Source organism: Rhamphochromis longiceps, linkage group LG3 (assembly GCF_057381845.1).
Source record: "Rhamphochromis longiceps isolate RC_006_pf linkage group LG3, R_longiceps_female_GT1.1, whole genome shotgun sequence".
In the NCBI taxonomy this organism is placed as follows: domain Eukaryota; kingdom Metazoa; phylum Chordata; class Actinopteri; order Cichliformes; family Cichlidae; genus Rhamphochromis; species Rhamphochromis longiceps.
In genome coordinates, this window is record NC_140559.1 from 23287763 (window position 1) to 23311341 (window position 23579).

The window sequence follows — 23579 nt, forward strand, 5'->3', positions numbered from 1 at the left end:
CGAGCCTCGATACGTGCTTCCCAAAAACTCCCCTGACACACGCTTCGACACACAGGACATCACTATCTTACAGGGCTTGGGCGCGTGATGTCACGGGGTGGGCGTGGAAAGTCTTTTGGGCTGATGCGCCATATTTCAGGGCTCAAGCGAAAGAGGAGCGAAAGCACACACATCAGCCATGGTTCGTAACTGCTGCGTGATCGGCTGTAATGTTCGATCACACGACCGGCAAGGGAAGAAGCTTGGAAATGGTTTATCTTTTCATTCTTTCCCCACCTGGAAGCAGCATGAGGGAGCTCATATAGCGGACCTTACCAAAAGAAGGCGTCTAGCCTGGATAGCAGCCGTGGGACGACTTGATCTCCAGTTCTCTTCCATCTCCAAATATCTGTTGGTGTGCTCCCGACATTTTCACTCCGGTAAGTGAAAATGTAGTATGTTTACATCACTCTTTATAGCTTAATAATTTTATTGTTGATGCACTCGGAGGTTATACAATCCGAACAAACATCGTATTGAGTGACTTTGCAGACACGTGCAATTCTATCGCACCACTGTAGGGAAGCCTGCCTATGAAATGGATCAAACAAATCCAGACTGGGTACCAACGCTACACATGAACTCCGAAAAAAGACGACGAACGCAAGGACAACAACAAAGAGCACTAGTCGGAGGTAAACACCACCCCAAACCCCAATCCCTAATTCAAAAAAAATGCTCTTAGTGTCTGGCAATCGCCACATAAAGTTTTGAGGATTCAAACGGCCTTAATGTGAAAACCGCTGAAAGTTTCCCCTGTGTGCATGGAGGACAACAATGGGTTTAAAGTAATATCTTGCCCGATTGTCAATGTAGTAGTTTGCATCTACTTTACAATTATGGACACATAATATGACAACGAGATATTTGCAGTTCATTGATAAATGTATAACATTAATTGTGGTGGAGGGTGGACAACAACACTAAGTGCTATACTCCTTTCTGGCATCGTTGTATTTTTACTCAGTTGTACATAGAATTTGTATTCTGTTTCATCCTATTGTATATCTTATTCTATTTATTCTACTGTATATAGTATTTTTTTTGTTCTATTCTGTACAGTTGTGTACAGAATTTTATTCTTATTGTATTCTAATTTTTGCTATATAACTTTTGCACTGTCCCCTAACTGCTGTGACAAAACTAATTTGTGTGGGACATGAAGGTTATCTTATCTTGGCTATTATACTCCACGCACTCCAGCTGACTTAACGTGGTTTGAATGACGACGTACTCACAGTTTAGCGGCTTGAAAACAGCCACATTTGCACCCAGCCATTAGTAAACTGGATGCGATTTCTTATTTCGAAACTGGTAGTATTTGTGGTACTGCGCAGGGAGCAGCGACCTCTGTTCAGGCTCCGGGAGATGACGTCACACAGGTTCGCCCCCTCCCCCTCCAGGCGTCGCTATTTTGGCAGCATCCGGCTGCCGTGGTGAACGCGGCTAACCATTGTTGATAACTGTTGCGCCCCAGGTTGTACAAATAGACGAGGAAAAAAGAGAAGTACTTTCTTTTACCGCATTAGGTGAACTAAAACTGAGTAGCACCATTGAAGGAGGAGTAAGCAAAACAAGACTGAAAGATGGGACCTTCCAGCCGGCGTATTCCGCTTGTTCCCATCATTTTGTATCGGGCAACTTTTATATAAGCTTTCTAACATAAGTGTTTTCATTATTTACTAGACTATCGTTGTGGTTTCTGATGATGGAAAACCACATAGCTGCATGCAGAGTGGGCTTTATGTCGTGTTTTCTTAGTTAGCAAGCTCTAAAGTAGAAATAATGAAATGTTTATTTTGTAGGCAGAAAGGCAGAGAAGGCATCTGCAGAGAAGATAAGAAGAAAAACGAGACTGGATGTGTTCAACAGAAGACAGACAGCAAAGCTACAACGGATAGCACAAATCAAGCTATCTGCAGAAGGCATCCCTGCAAGGTGAATATATCAGTCTTTCTCTGGGTGTGACTTAATACCGAGGAGTGCTGTCAAGTAAGCATATTGAGGCTGGGTGAGGTGAGACTAACGCTACATGATAGTGAAACTGTGTTACTTTAACCCTGCTTTAGGTGGTGGGAAAACTTAAAAAAAAAACTACAATAAACACAGAAATGATTTTTACTTTAAAACTGTTTTAAGTAGGTTCTTCTAATTCTTGGAGCTGTTTAAACCCTTAGCACATAATGCACTCTTTATTAATCACATTTTCACCCACTGTGCATTTATACACCTGTCTGAATTGAATCATTAGTTATTATTAATCTTGCCACAGCGTGCCTTTTGTTCTGTCTTCCTCGCCTCCCCACCCTCTTGATTCTGACTGTTATAAGGGAGTTTTTCCTTCCCCACTGTCACCAGAAACATGGCCCATTTTCTACAAAATTCAACAAAAAAGAATGAACATGATTTTGTTTTCTCTCTTATCAGGGACCCAGCAGCCAAGGATGCAGGACCAACAACCCTTGATGGTCGAAGGAGGCTTTTTAAAGGTGCTGTCCCGACACTTTTTCAGTGGAATAATTATAAAGTTGAACCAACGCAGAGTAGTGTTTGGGAGAGAACGGAGCGAGAACCCCCTGAACTAGTTCATCCTGGGGATCAAGGTCAGCACAGTGTTACAGGAGATCATGACTACTGCTCAGTCCCTGAGCCATCAGCAGAAGACCTGTCCAAAGACGTGGAGAGTCTGAGGAAGGAAATACAGGCGTTACGTGTCCAGCGAGAGTTTGGGTTACAGCGGTTTGCTGGCTCTGACAGTGACATCCAATTCTATACCAGGTACATCGAAGTTCAAGTGTTTCCAGTCTTCATGAAAACAACAGATATTTACTTTTTATCTGCTGACTGTATGTTTCATGAGTGATGTTAATTAATGATTGACACGATGTTTGTCTCTCTTGTGAATAGATTTCCAAGCTATGATCATTTGGTGGCATTCTGGGTTTTGATTGAGCCTTGCATCTATAAAATGATCCGGGCTTCAAGAGCCAAGTCAGCTGCCAACACGGACGAAGAAGTGTTGACACCTGCACGCACACAAACGGTAGGCTATGGCTTTGTTGGTAGTTGGAACTAGAGGTGCGATGGCATTGTGTTTATGTAGCGTAATTTTTGGGCTACAAGCCACTACTTTTTGCACAAGCTTTGAACCCTGTGGCTTTCAGAGGATTTGTTTTGTTTGTTCTGCTGTTGTACGGCACTACGTTGGCTGGCAGAAGGGCATGTGATCAGACACACAGTATCGGGGGACAAGAGTGGTATGTTGGTCACATGTCCGTCCGAAAGGCAACGTAGTCCCGTACGAAGTAGCGCGAAAAACAAACTTGATTAGCAAGAGGAGTATTACAGGAGCAAAGGAAGCTTTCATTCACAAACCCTCAGTATGGTAAAGAAAAGAAATGCATATGATGCAGCTTTCAAATTAAAGCTCTCAGCGAGGGGAAGTAGAGCTGCTGCACGTACCCTTGGCATAAACGAATCAATGGTGAGACGTTGGAGACTCCAGCGTGATGAACTGGCTCAGTCCAAAAAGACGACAAAAGCTTTCAGAGGAAATAAGAGCAGATGGCCTAAATGTATTGAAGACTGGATGAACACACAGAGAGCAAATGGGCGAGGTGTTTCAACTGTGCAGATCCGACTGAAAGCCAAAATAGTCGCCAACGAAAAAACGAAAAGGACTGTCCATCAGGGCGCGGACGACTGTGTGTCAGCAACTCCCCCCCGACTATGCAGAGAAAATAACAAACTTGCGCAAATTCACACAAAGAAAGTTAAACGAATATTCCATCGGACCGGACGAGATCATAAACATGGATGCAGTGCCGTTGACATTTGACCTGCCCCTTAGTAGGACTGTTAACAAGTCCTAACACTTGTCCTACAAGGATGTTTGCAGTTTGTATATAAAGATAATAAAAACAACTTTATTTACTAGAAAAATAAAAGAATTCAACCCTGACAGTACAGTATGGTGTGCATAACCATTCCAGCAACCATTTACTTTGACAATATCAGATTTTATTCTGATCTATAAAGTATTTTATTCTATTGTACACAGTGTCTTATTCTTATCCTATCCTATTGTTTTTCTGAATTTTTGCCACTTTCTGCTGTAACTCAACAAATTTCCCACGTGTGGGGCTAATAAGGGTCTATCCTGTCTTATCTTACAAAACATTTAGCCAAGAAAAGCATGATCTTACTAGTTCATAGATTAAGGAGTAACATTTTCCCTTTTGTTTCAACCTTTCAGAGGCAGCTGCTCCAGCCAGTCGACGAGTTTTTTCTTTTCCTGGTTTTCCTGTCTGTTGGTCTGAAGGAGAGGGACCTGGCTCATCGATTCAACATACACCAGTCCACAGTGAGCAGCATCATTGCAACATGGACAAGTTTTCTTGCCACTGCACTGGGGTCTCAGTGCATCTGGCTTACACGTGCAGAAGTGCAAGCTTACCTCCCTAAGGAATTCAAAGGTTTCTCAGACACCCAGGTGATCCTTGACTGTACAGAGCTGAGGTGTCAGACACCATCCTCACCACTTCTCCAGAGTGAAACGTACTCTTCATACAAATCCCACTGCACGATGAAAGCCCTGGTTGGCATAGCTCCACATGGTCCAGTCACATTCATCTCTGATCTGTACGCAGGTTCGGTTAGTGACAAGGAACTATTCAAACAATCAGGCATTGCTGAGAAGTTGACTGAAGACATGGCAGTGATGGTGGATAAGGGCTTCCTGATCACAGATGGTTGTAAATGCAAAGTGTACCGCCCCCCTTTTGTATCTAAGCAGAAGAAGAAGAAGAAGAACCAGGTTAAGGAGACGCAGGCCACAGTCAGACTCAGGCTGCATGTGGAGCGAGTCATTAGGAGGATCAAACAGAACAAACTTTTTGATGGCATCATCACCATGTCACCTGTTTACAATATCAACCAACTGTTTGCAGTAGCATGTATGCTGTCAAATTACCAGAACACAGAACACACACATAGTTCAAAAACGGGTTAAGTGAGACGAGATGGAGTTGTCCCAAGACAGCAGTGCAAGTAACTTATGCTAGACATGGAGCTTGAAATACTTACTATGTAAATAAGTTCTGAAAACATTCAGTGTTTTAATATTTTTTATACCGTTGCTAAAATAAGAGTTCATTGATTTCACACAACAGTAAAATGTTTTTTAAAAATTCATTAAATGTAGAAACTTAAAGAAGTCCAGACGCTTTTCTTTGAAAGCTCCTTTGACTACAATGACCTGGGTGACTGAGAACGGTTCTCAGTCATTCACAGACATTTAGATGTTGTATGTTTGCAGTATTAACTTGATGTATATTTGCTTCTGATCACCCAAACACATGTTGATTAAACTATCTGACCAGTCAAATTAGGTGTGATAAAGCAGAGAGGAGTAACGCAATGTTTAAATTTGACGTTAGCCAACGTTATTTTTTGTCGGTTAATTTCTGTTTTCTTACCCTCGTAGTTGTGCATCTGTGATGCAGCATATAACGTAAGTCCTTTATCTAATTTTCTGGCAGTTGTTCAATTTTGGGAGCTCTTGTAGGCAGCGGGTGTAGAACATCGCCACTGTTTAACCACTGCAGAAACAGTGGGGCAGGGATGACTATAACGCAGAAGTGACTGTGCAAGTGGCTGCTGTTACAACCAAATTTCCCCTTGTGGGACAATTAAAGGATTATTCTAAGTAGGACTACACATTGGTGGGACCATTTTAGATGGTTCATGTTTTATAACTACAGTGATGCACATTGCTATAAGAATATGTTTATTTCTCTAACACTATTTTAACCAAGTAGTTAGAGGATACTACATCCCATTCTTCATATGTTTAAACATGTCAGGGGTTTATTTTTTAAACAGTTGGTTATGTCAGCAAATAAAAACAAAAAGTAGTCCCCATCCCCACGTTTGAAGTATAGATTATTAAATTTACAGGGTGTAAGTTAAGGCAACACAAAACTTTTGCCACATGTGGAACCGAAAATAAAAGTGAAGATGCACAAATTATTTTCAAGAATAGACTGCGTGACCATGGTACGTGTTTTACTGCAGGTTTGAGACGGACAGACTCCCCGCCTCACCCTCCCTTCCCCAGAGACATTGCTTCAGACATTGACCCCCAACACATCTTCCACCTCTCCCCCCTTCACCCTCACCCTCCCCAATCCAGTCTCAACGACCACCACCACCCTCCCCACTCCAGACCAACGACCACCACTGCCCTCTCCAATCCAGACTCAACACCCTCCATCACACCTCTCACCCCCCTTTCCTCCTCCTCCCTCAAACTCAGAATACACACTGAGGATGTGAGCTGACTATTTCAGAAACGGAAGCCCAGGAAAGTCCCCGGACCAGATGGTGTCTCACCCTCCTGCCTCAAAACCTGTGCTGAACAGCTGGTTCCCATCTTTACTCGCATCTTCAACAGACGCTCAAACATCATTCCTGTTCCCAAGAAACCCGCCATCACAGGACTGAATGACTACAGACCTGTCGCCTTGACGTCTGTGGTCATGAAATCCTGCGAACGACTGGTGTTAGCCCATCTGAAGGACATTACAGGCCACCAGCTGGACCCTCTGCAGTTTGCCTACCGGGCAAACAGGTCGGTGGATGATGCAGTGAACATGGGGCTGCATTACATTCTGCAACACCTCGACCGCCCGGGAACTTATGCCAGGGTCCTGTTTGTGGACTTTAGTTCGGCTTTTAACACCATTGTGCTTGAACTTCTCTCCTCCAAACTCTCCCAGCTCAGCGTTTCACCAGCTAACTGACAGGCAGAAAGCAGCAAGTGAAGCTGGGGGAGATCACCTCTGAAACCCGGTCCCTCAGTATTGGTGCCCCTCAAGGATGTGTCCTCTCACCACTACTGTTGTCCCTCTACACTAACGACTGCACCTCGGCTGTTAAACTCCTAAAGTTTGCAGACGACACCACCGTCATTGGCCTCATTCAGGATAGTGATGAGTCTGCATACCGGCAGGAAGTTGAGCGGCTGGTACTCTGGTGCATCCAGTACAATCTGGAGCTGAACACTCTATGCATTGTGCTGTACTCTTTACTACTGTAGACCCATTTAAACAGTGTAAACCCTCTCAAAGGCATTTGCAATTATCTTTACTGTCCTCACATCAGTGATTGGGGAAACCAAAACAACCACATTTAACTCTAGAAGAACAACCTCATTCTTTAGGTGCTTCCAGCATGTTTGAGACCTATCAAAATCCCTCACTGAAATGTGATGAACCCAAAATCCTACTTTAGGGTGTCAAACAACATGTCAAAGCTGAGTACACATGTAAAAAGAACTCACAACTGTTGTTACTATGTTTACTCGGACAGTGAGGGCCTAATGCACTTACACATCAGGAACTGACATGCTAGAAAATCAGTCTACAAAATATACACAAATAATTATTAGTTAGGTTGCTGTAAAACGTGCATGCTAAAACTACTCCAGTCACTTCTGCTCAGGCTCAGGACTCTAACAGAGTTTGTGATGTTCACAGAGTCATGTAAATGCATATCAGTTATAAGATGATTAGAAATGTCACACCAACGACCCCCTTAACACAAAACCACACGGAACTACTTCAGGCACAACTGCCTGATTGTTTAATAAGGTGTCATCTGCATTCATGATCCCTCTTAGGTGCCACAGAGTCTGCTCTGCAGTCGCTGAGTTGGAGCTTGGCATGCTCTTTTTGGAGGAGGGCGCTCTTTTCACCCCTCACCCTCTCGTTCCAATGCAGCTTTATGGTTATTGCTGTGGTTCTGGAACCTTCTCATACTGACTAGTAGGGCCCTAAACCGCACGACCTTTGACCTTAACTACTGCCTGGGCTTTCAGCTCTGCCATGACTGTTTCCTACTTCTCGCTGGGTCTCTGAAGACTTCTGATCAGCACCCAGTCTCAATCTCTGGAGATTCCACCCTTGGGATGATTTCTTCCAGCAATACTCTGGCCACTGCACCTGTATCTCCCTACTAGAAGGAAAAACTTCTAACCATTTGGAAAATATATCAACCAACATCAATCCACATTTTCCTTTCAGTTTTGTGAACTTCACTTATAAGTTTTCAAACACTCATCCGAACATGGGTGTACCACCTGTAGAAGTTTAATACCTGTCCATAACATGTTAATCCCACAAGTCACAGTAAAAAGCCGTGGAGAAAATCGTCATGGAAAACACAGAAAACATTGTTTCATGTTAAACCTGGAATTCCTCCTCTTGACGCATCGACACTCCCATGAGTCAACTCATCAGAACTAGGCTCCTTTCTTAAAGAAAAGGGTTAGTTAGATCATTGCCAATGCAACATCAGGGCGTCTCCTCCGGAGTAGCACACGGCGGGCCCAATTCATGCATTCAACGGACCCGTCTGTGTTTTGATTAAAATTTTGTTTCCTAATGAAGTCAGCAGTGGGTGGGTGAAAGCCGTTCATCAGAGCATAGCTTAACTGCTGCTGATGTGGGCTGGCCTTCTCTGCACGCTCTTCAAGGCCGCTATGTTTTCTGACAACTTCTAACATTTGACATTTTCCAACAATACAGAGTGTTACTATAACCAACAAGCAGCCAGTAAAAACAGTGTTCTTCACACAAAATCAGTAAAACAGAAAAGTAGCAGCTAAAGGGTTTAGTCTGCCCACACTCATGTAAACATACAGTCTCTCCTCCTCTTGTCTCTGTCATCCTTCTGCTTCTGCAAAAACAAGCAAACAAAAACACATACATCCACCTTTTTTTTTTTTTCACTGTTTGGGGTGGATTAGGCATTAAAAGTGACCAATCCTAGAATAGTTACCGTCTTCTGAATTTCAAGTAAGTCACATTTAGTCCACATCATCAGTCCAGCCACAGTCCTTTGCATTTGCATTTATACCAATCACATGCATTCATCTAGTCGCATGCATTCATAACGATCATTGCTGATAGTGGAAAACCGCGCACAAATTTAAATGTCCACTGACAGCAATATTTCATCATTCCAAAAACAAAAACAATTCTCCTTGCTATTGAAATGGATTGAATCGCTACAATCCTTTTAAACACAGGATTTCCCATCTAATATGGTCAGCATCTTATGTAGGTGAATTTTCTCAGAAGCCAATTGTAATCTTGAGAAGCTCACCTTATATTTGCTCTCAATTAAAGTATTTTATAGCACTTTTGCTCCCAATCTTGCAGGCCTGCTTTTAACATCAACACACAAAATATCACACCCAGAGGGATGATACCTGGCAGGTTTTTCCCTAAGTGCACTGTTACAAAAACAAAAAACAAAAAAGATTTTAGGCCCGGACATGTCTTAAGTGTAAATAAAAAAAAAAAAAAAAAGAAAAAAAAAAGTCTTTCTCTTAGGTTTGGGTTGTTTTTCTTTTTCTAACTGGCAGAATCAGCCTGGTACTAAAACAAAAACCCCAAAATCTACCGGAAAAATAACAGGAAAAGTTTTGCCTTCAGGTGAAATAACAGGCTGTAGGGGTTAGAACCTGCCATGCAGTGCTGCAGTCACTGCTTCTGGCTTTAATTAACAACTGATGCTTACATGGTCTGAAATCAGACTTAAGTGTCACTACCTTTGTTCATTTTCCCCACATCATATTTACTGGTTGCCCACAAGTGCTCCCGAATATTTCCAATTCTGGAAAGTCTGGGGCCAACTGACCTAGTTTCACCTGCTAAATACACAGAGAAAATGTTTTTCATTAGCAGCTGCAGAGTTCACACGACACATATGTTCACCATTAAAAACTTCCTAAACACTTCATATCAATGTTTTATCACAGGAATGTGGATTTCTTCCCCAGGTCTGTGCTTTTTTTTTTTAAACTTATTTTTCATTTTCACAGACCCAATCATTTCATTTAATTTTTCTTTCCTTTTTTTTCTTCCCCAAACATAAAACATGTAACATGTCATCATGTATTTCACAAAAAAAGTTTGTTCTCGTGTAATCAGAGTGTGTATCTGGGTGCAAGCTTCACCCATACATCAGAAACAGGAAACTCTACCCTCTGTTACATCTTATTCACTTGTTTTATAATACTGTCATCCTTCCCTGATCTAGTAACAATCAACTAATTTGCAAATCAGCTATTAACCCACTAAGTTGACAGGACAACAGAAATGCATGTTCAAAATATTATCACAAAAGAGAATTTCCTTCATACAGTAAATTACTTGTGCTGCACCAATAATGCAGAAAGCATCTCACAATTTACTATATTAATAACTAAATTTATTGTCTGATCACTGGTTGGTCAAACCAGAATCTCTTTTTTTTCCCTTCACAAAAGTTAAACTCTTGTCCTGCAACCCTAGAGGGTTATTTGTCAGCAGTGGATACACTCAGCGTTTGATAACAAGTGTCTGTGAAATTTGCACAATTTTAACACTGATGACAGATAACAAGCTGATCTTCATTGCATGTGTGTGTTAGTAGGCAGGTTTAATGGCTGTGTGCAGTGGAGCTGCAGATTCAGCAGGGCGTGTCCTTAAAGCTGCCTTTCCTTCACATTTCTCTGTTTATGTGTGTTTGTGTGCGTTTTATTTTTACCTTTGTTGCAATCCTACGAACTCTTTATCAACCTCCACAAGACAGCCGGCCACAGTTTTCCAACCCAATTTTCACGTGTTCTCACATTAACAACAACAGACTTCATTTTTCCTCCATGCTCTCCATTTCTCACAGCTTCTGTCTCTCTCCTGAATCTGCAGCAGTTCACAGTTGTGGCGTGTGAGGGGCCCAGTGGGCCGTTCTTCTTCAGCTTTGCCTTTTGTCTTTCACTCTTTTCAGTCTCTTCCTTTGCCTTTTCAGCTCCCAGTATGGCAAATGTGAAACTCAGACAGTCTTCTCAAGTCCATTCACACACAGTGATGTCGCTGGCAAACCTCCCAGCTTGTGATTGGGAGCGCATACTTCCATCCATCCATGGTATTTGTACATGCTGCTGAACCCTTTAGGGTTTAGGGCAGTGTTGCTGTGTGTTCACATTGTTGAGTCTTGAAGTTGACGCTGTTGCTCTCGAACTGCATTTTGTCTTCAGGGAGAGATCGGTTGCCCTCGAAGCTTGTTCTTCAGTGTAAGGTGTACATGGAGTGAAGCTGTGTAATATTCAGTCAAAACACGGGCTGGGTGTAGTTCCAATGATGTTAATCTATCATTTTGCTCCGGCCGCTGTGCTCGTGGAGGACGTTGATCCAGTTCTGTAGCCACCTGTACAAACACACTAAAACATTTATTTAAGGATGATACTCAGTTATTTAGTCATGTATTTAATTCATTCATTATGGCAGTCCTGGCGTTCCATAAGATGAAGCCTCGTGATGAACTGAAGCTTTCCATCACACTGGTCGACTCATGGTCAAAGCATTGTGATGATTCATTTGCTCTACTGCGCCATCAAGTGGACGATTCAAGTGAAACGGGCTCTTTGACTATAATGATGTGATGTGTAGGCCTCTAAACTGAATAAATGAATTGTTTTCATTGTTATTTATCCCGAATATTGTCTCAGTATGTGTGATACAAAAGAGAAAGTGGAAACTATCAGGACAGAGTTTTGGTATGATTGTGTAACTGTGTAATCATGCTTATGTACATCTGGATAATCACACAAACTGTGTGGCGCTTCACTTTTTAATAAACTAAAATACAGAAATCAGATTATAGGATCTATAGTTTTATTTATATTATGGTACTTATCATTTGTGACATTTATTACTGTGTGCATACTTTATTAGGAGATTAAATTTAAAAAAAATCTCTTCCTTGCTGGTTCCATCGAAGAAGAAATGCTCAACTATGTAGCACGTACTTAGTCCAATTCCACAACAGTGTGATGGGGAATCAGCTGTGTTTTGCTGCCCATTTTATTTCGAATCTGGCGCGAACCGGCGAGCCAGTCCCTGAATCAGTCACGTGGTACGGACTGCCCGCGAGGCCTCGAACGTCACTGCACACGTAATCAAAGCGAGCCTCGATACGTGCTTCCCAAAAACTCCCCTGACACACGCTTCGACACACAGGACATCACTATCTTACAGGGCTTTGGCGCGTGATGTCACGGGGTGGGCGTGGAAAGTCTTTTGGGCTGATGCGCCATATAGGGCTTCGGAGCGTGATGTCACGGGGGTGGGCGTGGAAAGGATTTTGGCCCGATTCACCATTTTGGGGGTCTAAGCTAGGAGCGATAGCATAGCCATGGTTCGTACTTGCTGTGTGCTCGGCTGCAATGTTCGATCTTACGACCGGCACGGGAATAAGGTTGGATTGTCTTTTTATGCTTTCCCAACCTGGAAGCAACGTGAAGGAGTTCATGTATCGGATGTTACCAAAAGAAGGCGTCTAGCCTGGATAGCAGCCGTGGGACGACTTGATCTCCAGTTCTCTTCCATCTCTAAATATCTGTTGGTGTGCTCCCGACATTTTCACTCCGGTAAGTGAAAATGTAGTATGTTTACATCACTCTTTATAGCTTAATAATTTTATTGTTGATGCACTCGGTTATACAATCCGAACAAACATCGTATTGAGTGACTTTGCAGACACGTGCTATGTAAAGATTCGCTAATTCTATCGCACCACTGTAGGGAAGCCTGCCTATGAAATGGATCAAACAAATCCAGACTGGGTACCAACGCTACACATGAACTCCGAAAAAAGACGACGAACGCAAGGACAACAACAAAGAGCACTAGTCGGAGGTAAACACCACCCCAAACCCCAATCCCTAATTCAAAAAATTGCTCTTAGTGTCTGGCAATCGCCACATAAAGTTTTGAGGATTCAAACGGCCTTAATGTGAAAACCGCTGAAAGTTTCCCCTGTGTGCATGGAGGACAACAATGGGTTTAAAGTAATATCTTGCCCGATTGTCAATGTAGTAGTTTGCATCTACTTTACAATTATGGACACATAATATGACAACGAGATATTTGCAGTTCATTGATAAATGTATAACATTAATTGTGGTGGAGGGTGGACAACAACACTAAGTGCAATACTCCTTTCTGGCATCGTTGTATTTTTACTCAGTTGTACATAGAATTTGTATTCTGTTTTATCCTATTGTATATCTTATTCTATTTATTCTACTGTATATAGTATTTTTTTTTGTTCTATTCTGTACAGTTGTGTACAGAATTTTATTCTTATTGTATTCTAATTTTTGTTATATAACTTTTGCACTGTCCACTAACTGCTGTGACAAAACTAATTTGAGTGGGACTGATAAAGGTTATCTTATAATGGCTATTATACTCCACGCACTCCAGCTGACTTAACTTGGGACGTACTCACAGTTTAGCGGCTTGAAAACAGCCAGATTTGCACCCAGCCATTAGTAAACTGGATGCGATTTCTTATTTCGAAACTGGTAGTATTTGTACTGCGCAGGGAGCAGCGACCTCTGTTCAGGCTCCAGGAGATGACGTCACACAGGCTCGCCCCCTCCAGGCGTCGCTATTTTGGCAGCATCCGGCTGCCGTGGTGAACGCGGCTAACCATTGTTGATAACTGTTGCGCCCCAGGTTGTACAAATAGACGAGGAAAAAAGAGAAGTACTTTCTTTTACCTCATTAGGTGAACTAAAACTGAGTAGCACCATTGAAGGAGGAGTAAGCAAAACAAGACTGAAAGATGGGACCTTCCAGCCGGCGTATTCCGCTTGTTCCCATCATTTTGTATCGGGCAACTTTTATATAAGCTTTCTAACATAAGTGTTTTCATTATTTACTAGACTATCGTTGTGGTTTCTGATGATGGAAAACCACATAGCTGCATGCAGAGTGGGCTTTATGTCGTGTTTTCTTAGTTAGCAAGCTCTAAAGTAGAAATAATGAAATGTTTATTTTGTAGGCAGAAAGGCAGAGAAGGCATCTGCAGAGAAGATAAGAAGAAAAACGAGACTGGATGTGTTCAACAGAAGACAGACAGCAAAGCTACAACGGATAGCACAAATCAAGCTATCTGCAGAAGGCATCCCTGCAAGGTGAATATATCAGTCTTTCTCTGGGTGTGACTTAATACCGAGGAGTGCTGTCAAGTAAGCATATTGAGGCTGGGTGAGGTGAGACTAACGCTACATGATAGTGAAACTGTGTTACTTTAACCCTGCTTTAGGTGGTGGGAAAACTTAAAAAAAAGAACTACAATAAACACATAGAAATGATTTTAACTTTAAAACTGTTTTAAGTAGGTTCTTCTAATTCTTGGAGCTGTTTAAACCCTTAGCACATAATGCACTCTTTATTAATCACATTTTCACCCACTGTGCATTTATACACCTGTCTGAATTGAATCATTAGTTATTATTAATCTTGCCACAGCGTGCCTTTTGTTCTGTCTTCCTCGCCTCCCCACCCTCTTGATTCTGACTGTTATAAGGGAGTTTTTCCTTCCCCACTGTCACCAGAAACATGGCCCATTTTCTACAAAATTCAACAAAAAAAATGAACATGATTTTGTTTTCTCTCTTATCAGGGACCCAGCAGCCAAGGATGCAGGACCAACAACCCTTGATGGTCGAAGGAGGCTTTTTAAAGGTGCTGTCCCGACACTTTTTCAGTGGAATAATTATAAAGTTGAACCAACGCCGAGTAGTGTTTGGGAGAGAACGGAGCGAGAACCCCCTGAACTAGTTCATCCTGGGGATCAAGGTCAGCACAGCGTTACAAGAGATCATGACTACTGCTCAGTCCCTGAGCCATCAGCAGAAGACCTGTCCAAAGACGTGGAGAGTCTGAGGAAGGAAATACAGGAGTTACGTGTCCAGCGAGAGTTTGGGTTACAGCGGTTTGCTGGCTCTGACAGTGACATCCAATTCTATACCAGGTACATCGAAGTTCAAGTGTTTCCAGTCTTCATGAAAACAACAGATATTTACTTTTTATCTGCTGACTGTATGTTTCATGAGTGATGTTAATTAATGATTGACACGATGTTTGTCTCTCTTGTGAATAGATTTCCAAGCTATGATCATTTGATGGCATTCTGGGTTTTGATTGAGCCTTGCATCTATAAAATGATCCGGGCTTCAAGAGCCAAGTCAGCTGCCAACACGGACGAAGAAGTGTTGACACCTGCACGCACACAAGCGGTAGGCTATGGCTTTGTTGGTAGTTGGAACTAGAGGTGCGATGGCATTGTGTTTATGTAGCGCAATTTTTGGGCTACAAGCCACTACTTTTTGCACAAGCTTTGAACCCTGTGGCTTTCAGAGGATTTGTTTTGTTTGTTCCGCTGTTGTACGGCACTACGTTGGCTGGCAGAAGGGCATGTGATCAGACACAGTATCGGGGGACAAGAGTGGTATGTTGGTCACATGTCCGTCCGAAAGGCAACGTAGTCCCGTACGAAGTAGCGCGAAAAACAAACTTGATTAGCAAGAGGAGTATTACAGGAGCAAAGGAAGCTTTCATTCACAAACCCTCAGTATGGCAAACACAAGAAATGCATATGATGCAGCTTTCAAATTAAAGCTCTCAGGGAGGGGAAGTAGAGCTGCTGCACGTACCCTTGGCATAAACGAATCAATGGTGAGACGTTGGAGACGCCAGCGTGACGAACTGGCTCAGTCCAAAAAGACGACAAAAGCTTTCAGAGGAAATAAGAGCAGATGGCCCAAATGTATTGAAGGCTGGGTGAACACACAGAGAGCAAATGGGCGAGGTGTTTCAACTGTGCAGATCCGACTGAAAGCCAAAATAGTCGCCAACGAAAAGGACTGTCCATCAGGGCGCGGACGACTGTGTGTCAGCAACTCCCCCCCGACTATGCAGAGAAAATAACAAACTTGCGCAAATTCACACAAAGAAAGTTAAACGAATATTCCATCGGACCGGACGAGATCATAAACATGGATGCAGTGCCGTTGACATTTGACCTGCCCCTTAGTAGGACTGTTAACAAGTCCTAACACTTGTCCTACAAGGATGTTTGCAGTTTGTATATAAAGATAATAAAAACAACTTTATTTACTAGAAAAATAAAAGAATTCAACCCTGACAGTACAGTATGGTGTGCATAACCATTCCAGCAACCATTTACTTTGACAATATCAGATTTTATTCTGATCTATAAAGTATTTTATTCTATTGTACACAGTGTCTTATTCTTATCCTATCCCATTGTTTTTCTGAATTTTTGCCACTTTCTGCTCAACAAATTTCCCACGTGTGGGGCTAATAAGGGTCTATCCTGTCTTATCTTACAAAACATTTAGCCAAGAAAAGCATGATCTTACTAGTTCATAGATTAAGGAGTAACATTTTCCCTTTTGTTTCAACCTTTCAGAGGCAGCTGCTCCAGCCAGTCGACGAGTTTTTTCTTTTCCTGGTTTTCCTGTCTGTTGGTCTGAAGGAGAGGGACCTGGCTCATCGATTCAACATACACCAGTCCACAGTGAGCAGCATCATTGCAACATGGACAAGTTTTCTTGCCACTGCACTGGGGTCTCAGTGCATCTGGCTCACACGTGCAGAAGTGCAAGCTTACCTCCCTAAGGAATTCAAAGGTTTCTCAGACACCCAGGTGATCCTTGACTGTACAGAGCTGAGGTGTCAGACACCATCCTCACCACTTCTCCAGAGTGAAACGTACTCTTCGTACAAATCCCACTGCACGATGAAAGCCCTGGTTGGCATAGCTCCACATGGTCCAGTCACATTCATCTCTGATCTGTACGCAGGTTCGGTTAGTGACAAGGAACTATTCAAACAATCAGGCATTGCTGAGAAGTTGACTGAAGACATGGCAGTGATGGTAGATAAGGGCTTCCTGATCACAGATGGTTGTAAATGCAAAGTGTACTGCCCCCCTTTTGTATCTAAGCAGAAGAAGAACCAGGTTAAGGAGACGCAGGCCACAGTCAGACTCAGGCTACATGTGGAGCGAGTCATTAGGAGGATCAAACAGAACAAACTTTTTGATGGCATCATCACCATGTCACCTGTTTACAATATCAACCAACTGTTTGCAGTAGCATGTATGCTGTCAAATTACCAGAACACAGCATTAGTTAAAAAAACGGGTTAAGTGAGACGAGATGGAGTTGTCCCAAGACAGCAGTGCAAGTAACTTATGCTAGGCATGGAGCTTTAAATACTTACTATGTAAATAAGTTCTGAAAACATTCAGTGTGTAAAATGTTTTTGATATTTTTGCTAAAATAAGAGTTTATTGATTTCACACAACAGTAAAATGTTTTTTTAAACATTCATTAAAAGTTTTGCCAATAAAATATCACTTTGTTCAGTCCAGCCTGAAGGATCTGTTTTTCTTTTTGCTGTTGCTTTCACTGTTCATTTTTCAAACACCGGTATATGTAGAAAAAGAAGTAGTCAGCTTATGCACATCTGTATCCATGTATATTCTTTGCACTAGGTAGTCCTTCGATGCCCACACAACTTAGGCTCACAACAGTTTTTGTTTGCTACATGGATCATTTTAGTTCAGCTGGGCGTCTTTCCTTTTGTTATATTTCTTTAAGAGTTCAAAATGTGTTCATTACATAAATAAAATTTATTTTTCTCTGTAGCACTTCATGGATTTCATAAGCAACACACCTTAGTATTCACACAAAGCATAAAGGTAAAAAGAAATATACAGTGTTATCTTCATTTCTTTTGCGTGGAAACCGGGTCCAAATGGCTCTTTGGATGTGAAAGGTTGCAGACCCCTGATCTAGACCAAAACACAAAATTTTCTTAATATCCATGTACGAGGACATTAAACTGCTACTTTATCAAAATGTCAAACAAACGTATGTGGATAGAATTAAATAGAACAGAATAGAATTCAACTTTGTCATTGCACATGTCACAGGTACAAGGCAACGAAAAGCAGTTTGCATCCATCCAGAAGTGCTTCAGCCATGATATAGATATATTACAATATATAAGCAATAATATAGATTATACAGTAGTGCAGTTAAGATAAGTGAAACATGGATAATTAAGCGATCTCACTTTTCTCAAAAACAAAAATAAAGAAAAAAAAAAAAAGGAAATCAGGTAATTCTTTGTTTTTACATTCATCAGGTCCCAATCAGCCCAAATAGCAACGAGAAATTAAAAATGCCATGAAAAAGTTCAGGTCTTGGCAGGTTAACTATGTGAGACAGCCTCACCTCAGACCTCAGAAAAATGCTTTTTTCCCCCAGACTGTCAGTGAAGTCAGGGACCTTTGTGGGGTGTTGGTGGCCTCTGTGCGTTTTTAGACAATTTCTGTCTCTGTGATCAGCAGCAGGAGATTCATAATTCAGCTGTAGAAAGATCTCAGACATTTGATTCTGCGGTTCACTGCGAGGACAATGTGAATCTCGACTGTGTTGTTCAAAAAAAACAAAAAAACAACAGCAACAACAACAAAACCAGTATCAGAATCAGAAAGGGGTTTATTGCCAAATGTTGAGCAGGTTTACAACATTAGGAAATTGCTGCGGTGCTTCAGTGCAAACATAGTGTCATAAATAGCACTTAAATAGACATGAAAAAATAAAAGTAGGAATAAGAATTAAAAGTGCTACGTAGAAAGATTGCACCATTAGTACTTGTTTCCCTGCTCCAAACAGTGTGAAACCCTCCCAATGTCTTTAGACTTTAACAGGATCTCTGAGAAGCAGGAATCACATATTCAGCACCATTCCCTTTTCTTTTTTTACAGATCAAATCATTAGGTACCAAAACTGACAGACTCACTACCAGTGCCACAAACCCTCCATGTCCTCCTGGAGGACGTGCAGGTGAGAAGAAGGTGTGAGCTGGTGGTGAGTGAAGAACAGAATCCAGGATTTCAGTCGGTTTTTCATTCACAGAAATAAATCCCCTTTATGAAAACCCTGAAAACCAAATGTTGGGCTCTTTTCATGACAAACACGTCCTCAGATCTGTTTTTTACTGTGCTGAGTGACAACGATGGGAAATTGGCGCAAAGCCAGGAGACTGAGAGCTCATTTGGAAAAGCTCTGAGACATTTCAAACACGGTGCATTTCAACAGGAGGCTGGTATGAATCCTGATCCTGCTTCTTATGTTTTCTGTAGATCAAAATCCAGAAACAGCAGCAACAAGAAGCACAGCGGGAACTACCAGACCAGCTATTAGTCCAACAGATCCACTCTTCTCTCCTCCATCCTCCTTCCCTCCATCCTCCTTCCCTCCATCCTCCTTCCCTCCATCCTCCTTCCCTCCATCCTCCTTCCCTCCATCCTCCTTCCCTCCATCCTCCGTGTGTGTCTGACCTGCAGGTGAGAAACAGGTGTGAGGTGTCAGCTGTCAGGTAGGTGATGAGTGAAGAACAGAACAGAATCCATTTCCTCTTCAAACTGCTGTCAGACATTATCTACTGCACTCTGATCACATCACTCAGACCAGCTGCTTTCTACAAAGTCTCATCAACAACATCTTTAGAAACAAACATCAACAACCAGGAAGCAGCTTCACCTCTGATCACACACACACTCAACTCTACTCACTCACCTGGAGGAACAACACTCAGTGTGATGCTGATGATGAGCTTCAAACCCTCTGTACGGTTCTGGATGACACCACACTCGTATGTTCCAGTGTCATTAATCATCAGATCCTTCAGAATCAAAGACACGTCTCCATCCTTCATCTGTCTGTCCTGCAGATCCACCCGGTTCTTAAAAGATGGATGCTGGTGATCTGGATCAAACTGCTTATTTTGATAAAAAAGGACATATTCTGATCCCAGGTCAGGTCTGCTCCACTCCATAACTATGATGGTTTTGTTGTTGTTTGGAGCTCGACATGGCAGAGTGATGTTCTGTCCAGCTGTGATGTTTTTCTGGACTGAATGAGAGGACACAGTTTGGGTTGTAGACATTAAAAAGCTAATTTACTCCTTTGTGCAATCTAATCATCAAGAGCTGCAAACAGACTGACATCTGGGGAAATAGATGAATTACAGCACACACTGGATACTGAAATTTAGCACACAGTGATGTGTGTTATCAAAGGAGACTTTAAATATGTGGAGAATCCAGCAACATTAAAGTCTGTGGTCACTTCCTTGTGTAGTATGAACGGCCATGAGGTTTTTATCAGTAGGAAAAGCTCTAAAGCCTCTGTAAATACAGTTAAAATCTAAAATTTCTTCTTTGAGTATTTTGATAAAAGCCTTATTTTTATGCATTTGCTACTACTATGAAGAACACATGAGAATTAAGGCATGGACAAGTTTGAAAGATGCTGCTCATTGTACGTTTTTGCATGTTTCTTCACATTTGTTGTGCCAAAGTAGTTACCTCCAGCAAAAATTGTTCCCCCATCCACAAGAGCGTTCAGAGGAGGAGGAGACACTTGTCTGGCTACGTTTCTTTACTCTACTTGTTACTGATCTGAAGTCACTGAAACAAATCACAAAAGCTGAAAAAACGCATTTTAATGCTAATTTCATGACATTATAATGTACCGTGCGGAAGACTATTTACCTTAAACTGTGCACTACAATAATCTGACGGGAACAGTTTGTTCAGACAAAGACTTTGATACTATAACAGTGTAAAACCAGACGTGAGCATGTCATCACATCGCACCCCAGTGAATTAACCTGGGTTTACCCCTCTATAGATTTTATCAGGCTGTGTGGCTGCATCTGCCAAAATGTGTGCGTCCCCCTCCTATAATGCACGATTTCCTTTTGAAACTAAAAACTAAAGATAAATACACAGATCTTTTTCAGTAACAGGGGGATTCAGAAATTTGCAAATCAGTTCTGTTACTGTGGTTTTTGGTTATAATCTGATTTATTTAGCAAATAAACCTGTGTGGCACTGATTCAGTCTTTGAGCACTACGGTCACCCCGGTGTGTCGGCCAGAACACTACTTAAGGCCAAATAGAGCACGAAAGAAGGAGGGAGCTTGAGGTTCCGTTTGAGGCACTTTATTGTCACCGCTTAATTTCTGGGGCTGTAACACAGCGGGTGTACATAAGTGTGTGTCTGGGTGTGTGTGTGTGGTTTCCTACAAAGGAAATAAACAAGGGAAATAACAATAAATAAAGAGAATAGACAAGTCAAATACTCAAATATAAACATAATACAACATAGTTAACATAATCAAATATAAAGATCAGAAATATATAATACACTTCAAACTGCTCACACTATGCAACTAAATAGCATTAGCGCGAAGTTAAGCAACCGTCAGTACACAGGAACTACTTCCGGTAGTTATACAAAATAAAAGCGTCCCCCATTATAATCCGCTATAATGCACTTATTGTGAAGGGCAAGCGGGACGCCATACTTCCGGTCAGACTACATTTTATTAATCCACGTACCTAATTGTTCGCTACAAACTCCGCTACTTCAAAGTAAACAATCACAAGCATCACATACAGAGAAGGTCTGATAACACAGGAATGACATTATGGACATACGAGCGACCGTACATGCGTCAACAAAGCTAAACCGGGGGCAGCTAACAACATAAGTTAGCATATGAAATGAGGGTGAACTCACGCGTTGCATGCGTGGCCTACCGCTCCAACTATGGACTACATTAGCTCCTAAATGGTAACATACTACAGTACTGACACAACAAAGGCAAAATACGACACAGGTCACTACTTACTTGTCATTTACGCACACCTAACATGCCCAACCAATCAGTGCACCCCCTCCGGACCAACACTGCCCAACCGCCATAAGAGAACTTGTACTAAGTGATAACCCCACTCTTTCTTCATGCGTTAAATGTGCAGTTCTTCCCACCCGTAACTGAATCAGAATAGGTGACGCGATATTTAAGTGTACTTCTACAAATTCTGTATAACCGATCTACAGTGATATAGTAATGTCAGACTGCACCGAGGAGGAACGTCTTAACAAATAACCCCAACTTACCGTTAAACGCAGAGACCAAAAAAACCATAGTCGAGAGGAGTGCAGCGTGAACCAAGGGCATCGTAGCCATACTTCCTTTGCATTAGATCCGTCGAGGAAGTCGAGGAAGCATAAAATTCCACTTGGGCACCGGTAAGGCAGAATAGCACGTCACAGGGCACAGTGACGTGCTATTCTGGGGTGGAGCCTCCAATGCGGGGCTCCACCCCTTACGTCCAACGCCTCGAAATGACATTTGACGTCGCCATCTTTGTTCCAAAAAGGACTTGTGAGTGGTCAGGGTGAGCCTGAACCTCTCTCCATAGCCCGTGGTGGGACGCAGATGCTTCACCTGCTCGTCTTGTTCCATTGGAAAGCCTTTCGTATATTCCAAATATATCTAAGAATAATCTCCGAATCTGAAAATATAAAGAAAAGCCGAAGCAGCGCGGACTCGCAGCACTGACGGGGAAGTCCCGATTGAGGCAACAGCTGACTGTGGTGGGTGTTTTCTGCACTGGGAGGAGGAGCTAACGTGGATACTGGGCGATTGGACAGCCACTTTTGGCCCAGCTGGTTTCTGAAGTCACGCGGAACCAATCAGACTGGAATTCAGTTATGGCTCATCTGATAGACATTCATGCTCCAGACTGTCTCCACCCACGGAAAACAAATGTAGAAATACAAACAGCAAATGAGAATATAAATAAAGACATTTATGTTATTTTCTAGTTCATCCTAAAGACACACACACACACACACACACACACACACACACACACACACACACACACACACACACACAGGTGGTTAAAATGTTCTGATTGTTATATGTTATTCTCTTTAGTTGTAAAATGATCTGTGCCCTAGTCTCCAATGAGACAGTGCTGGTGAGAGTAGTTATGCCTCCGTTACACCACAAGAGGGAGTATCTCCTGAAATGAGGAGCTTTAGTGCGAGTAAACAAGCCACTCGCCATACTGCAGTGCGCCTAAAGCTGTGTGAGACTGTGTGACGGTACTATGTCTATATATTTGTTGAATACAAAGTAAAGGCGGACTCACAAAGCCACACTAGTTTCTATTTCTTTTAATCTAAATGTGCAACATAACCATGATCCCGAATTTGATACTATTCAAAAAAAATGAACGTTTCAAAAAAGGATCTGTCTGCTGCTGTAACCCAGATTGTGCTCTCTCTGCTGTGACCATATGCACATATGCAAATCTAACATAGGAGAATTAAACGCGCAAAAATGGTAAATGGCCTTCATTTGTAGAGCGCTTTACTCAGTCCCAAAGCGCTTTACACTACACCCAGTCATCCACATCCTGGTGATGGTAGCCACAGCTGCCCTGGTGCGCACTGACAGAGGCGAGGCTGCCGGACACTGACAACCACCAGTAGGCAAACGTGGGGTTAGTATCTTGCCCGAGGATATTTGGCATGCAGCCAGAAAGCAGCCTGGGATCAAACCACATCATTTTATTGTTATAGACTAAACAATGTAGAAGATGTATTGAAGCGATTTAAATCATTTCACAGCTTCAGTGATAAACCAAGACAACAGGTGGCAGCACATGTCCTTTCTTTAGACGTTATGATCACAGCCACTCTTATTCTAAACGTAAGCTGTCTGCCCTGCTCA

General features: G+C 42.2%; 3 protein-coding genes across 3 annotated transcripts; 2 read left to right on the forward strand and 1 right to left on the reverse strand.

The window, feature by feature from the left end:
* LOC146673498 (uncharacterized) lies at positions 1 to 8613 on the forward strand. Its single transcript, XM_085401712.1, has 6 exons — positions 1 to 419; positions 561 to 674; positions 1845 to 1977; positions 2467 to 2817; positions 2947 to 3082; positions 4295 to 8613. Exons 1-6 carry the CDS (start codon positions 179 to 181, stop codon positions 5048 to 5050), a joined length of 1731 nt encoding a protein of 576 aa, XP_085257838.1. The 5' UTR covers positions 1 to 178; the 3' UTR covers positions 5051 to 8613.
* A 3654-nt stretch (positions 8614 to 12267) lies between these two features.
* On the forward strand, positions 12268 to 17250 carry LOC146673499 (uncharacterized). Its single transcript, XM_085401717.1, has 6 exons — positions 12268 to 12517; positions 12672 to 12785; positions 13939 to 14071; positions 14563 to 14913; positions 15043 to 15178; positions 16375 to 17250. Exons 1-6 carry the CDS (start codon positions 12283 to 12285, stop codon positions 17113 to 17115), a joined length of 1710 nt encoding a protein of 569 aa, XP_085257843.1. The 5' UTR covers positions 12268 to 12282; the 3' UTR covers positions 17116 to 17250.
* Positions 17251 to 18457: 1207 nt separating this feature from the next.
* LOC146673500 (V-set and immunoglobulin domain-containing protein 1-like) lies at positions 18458 to 22881 on the reverse strand. Its single transcript, XM_085401985.1, has 3 exons — positions 21953 to 22881; positions 19559 to 19894; positions 18458 to 19320 (listed from the first exon to the last, which is right to left on the reverse strand). The coding sequence occupies exons 1-3, from the start codon at positions 22020 to 22022 to the stop codon at positions 19124 to 19126; spliced, it is 603 nt and encodes a 200-aa protein (XP_085258111.1). The 5' UTR covers positions 22023 to 22881; the 3' UTR covers positions 18458 to 19123.
* Between the last annotated feature and the right edge of the window lie 698 nt (positions 22882 to 23579).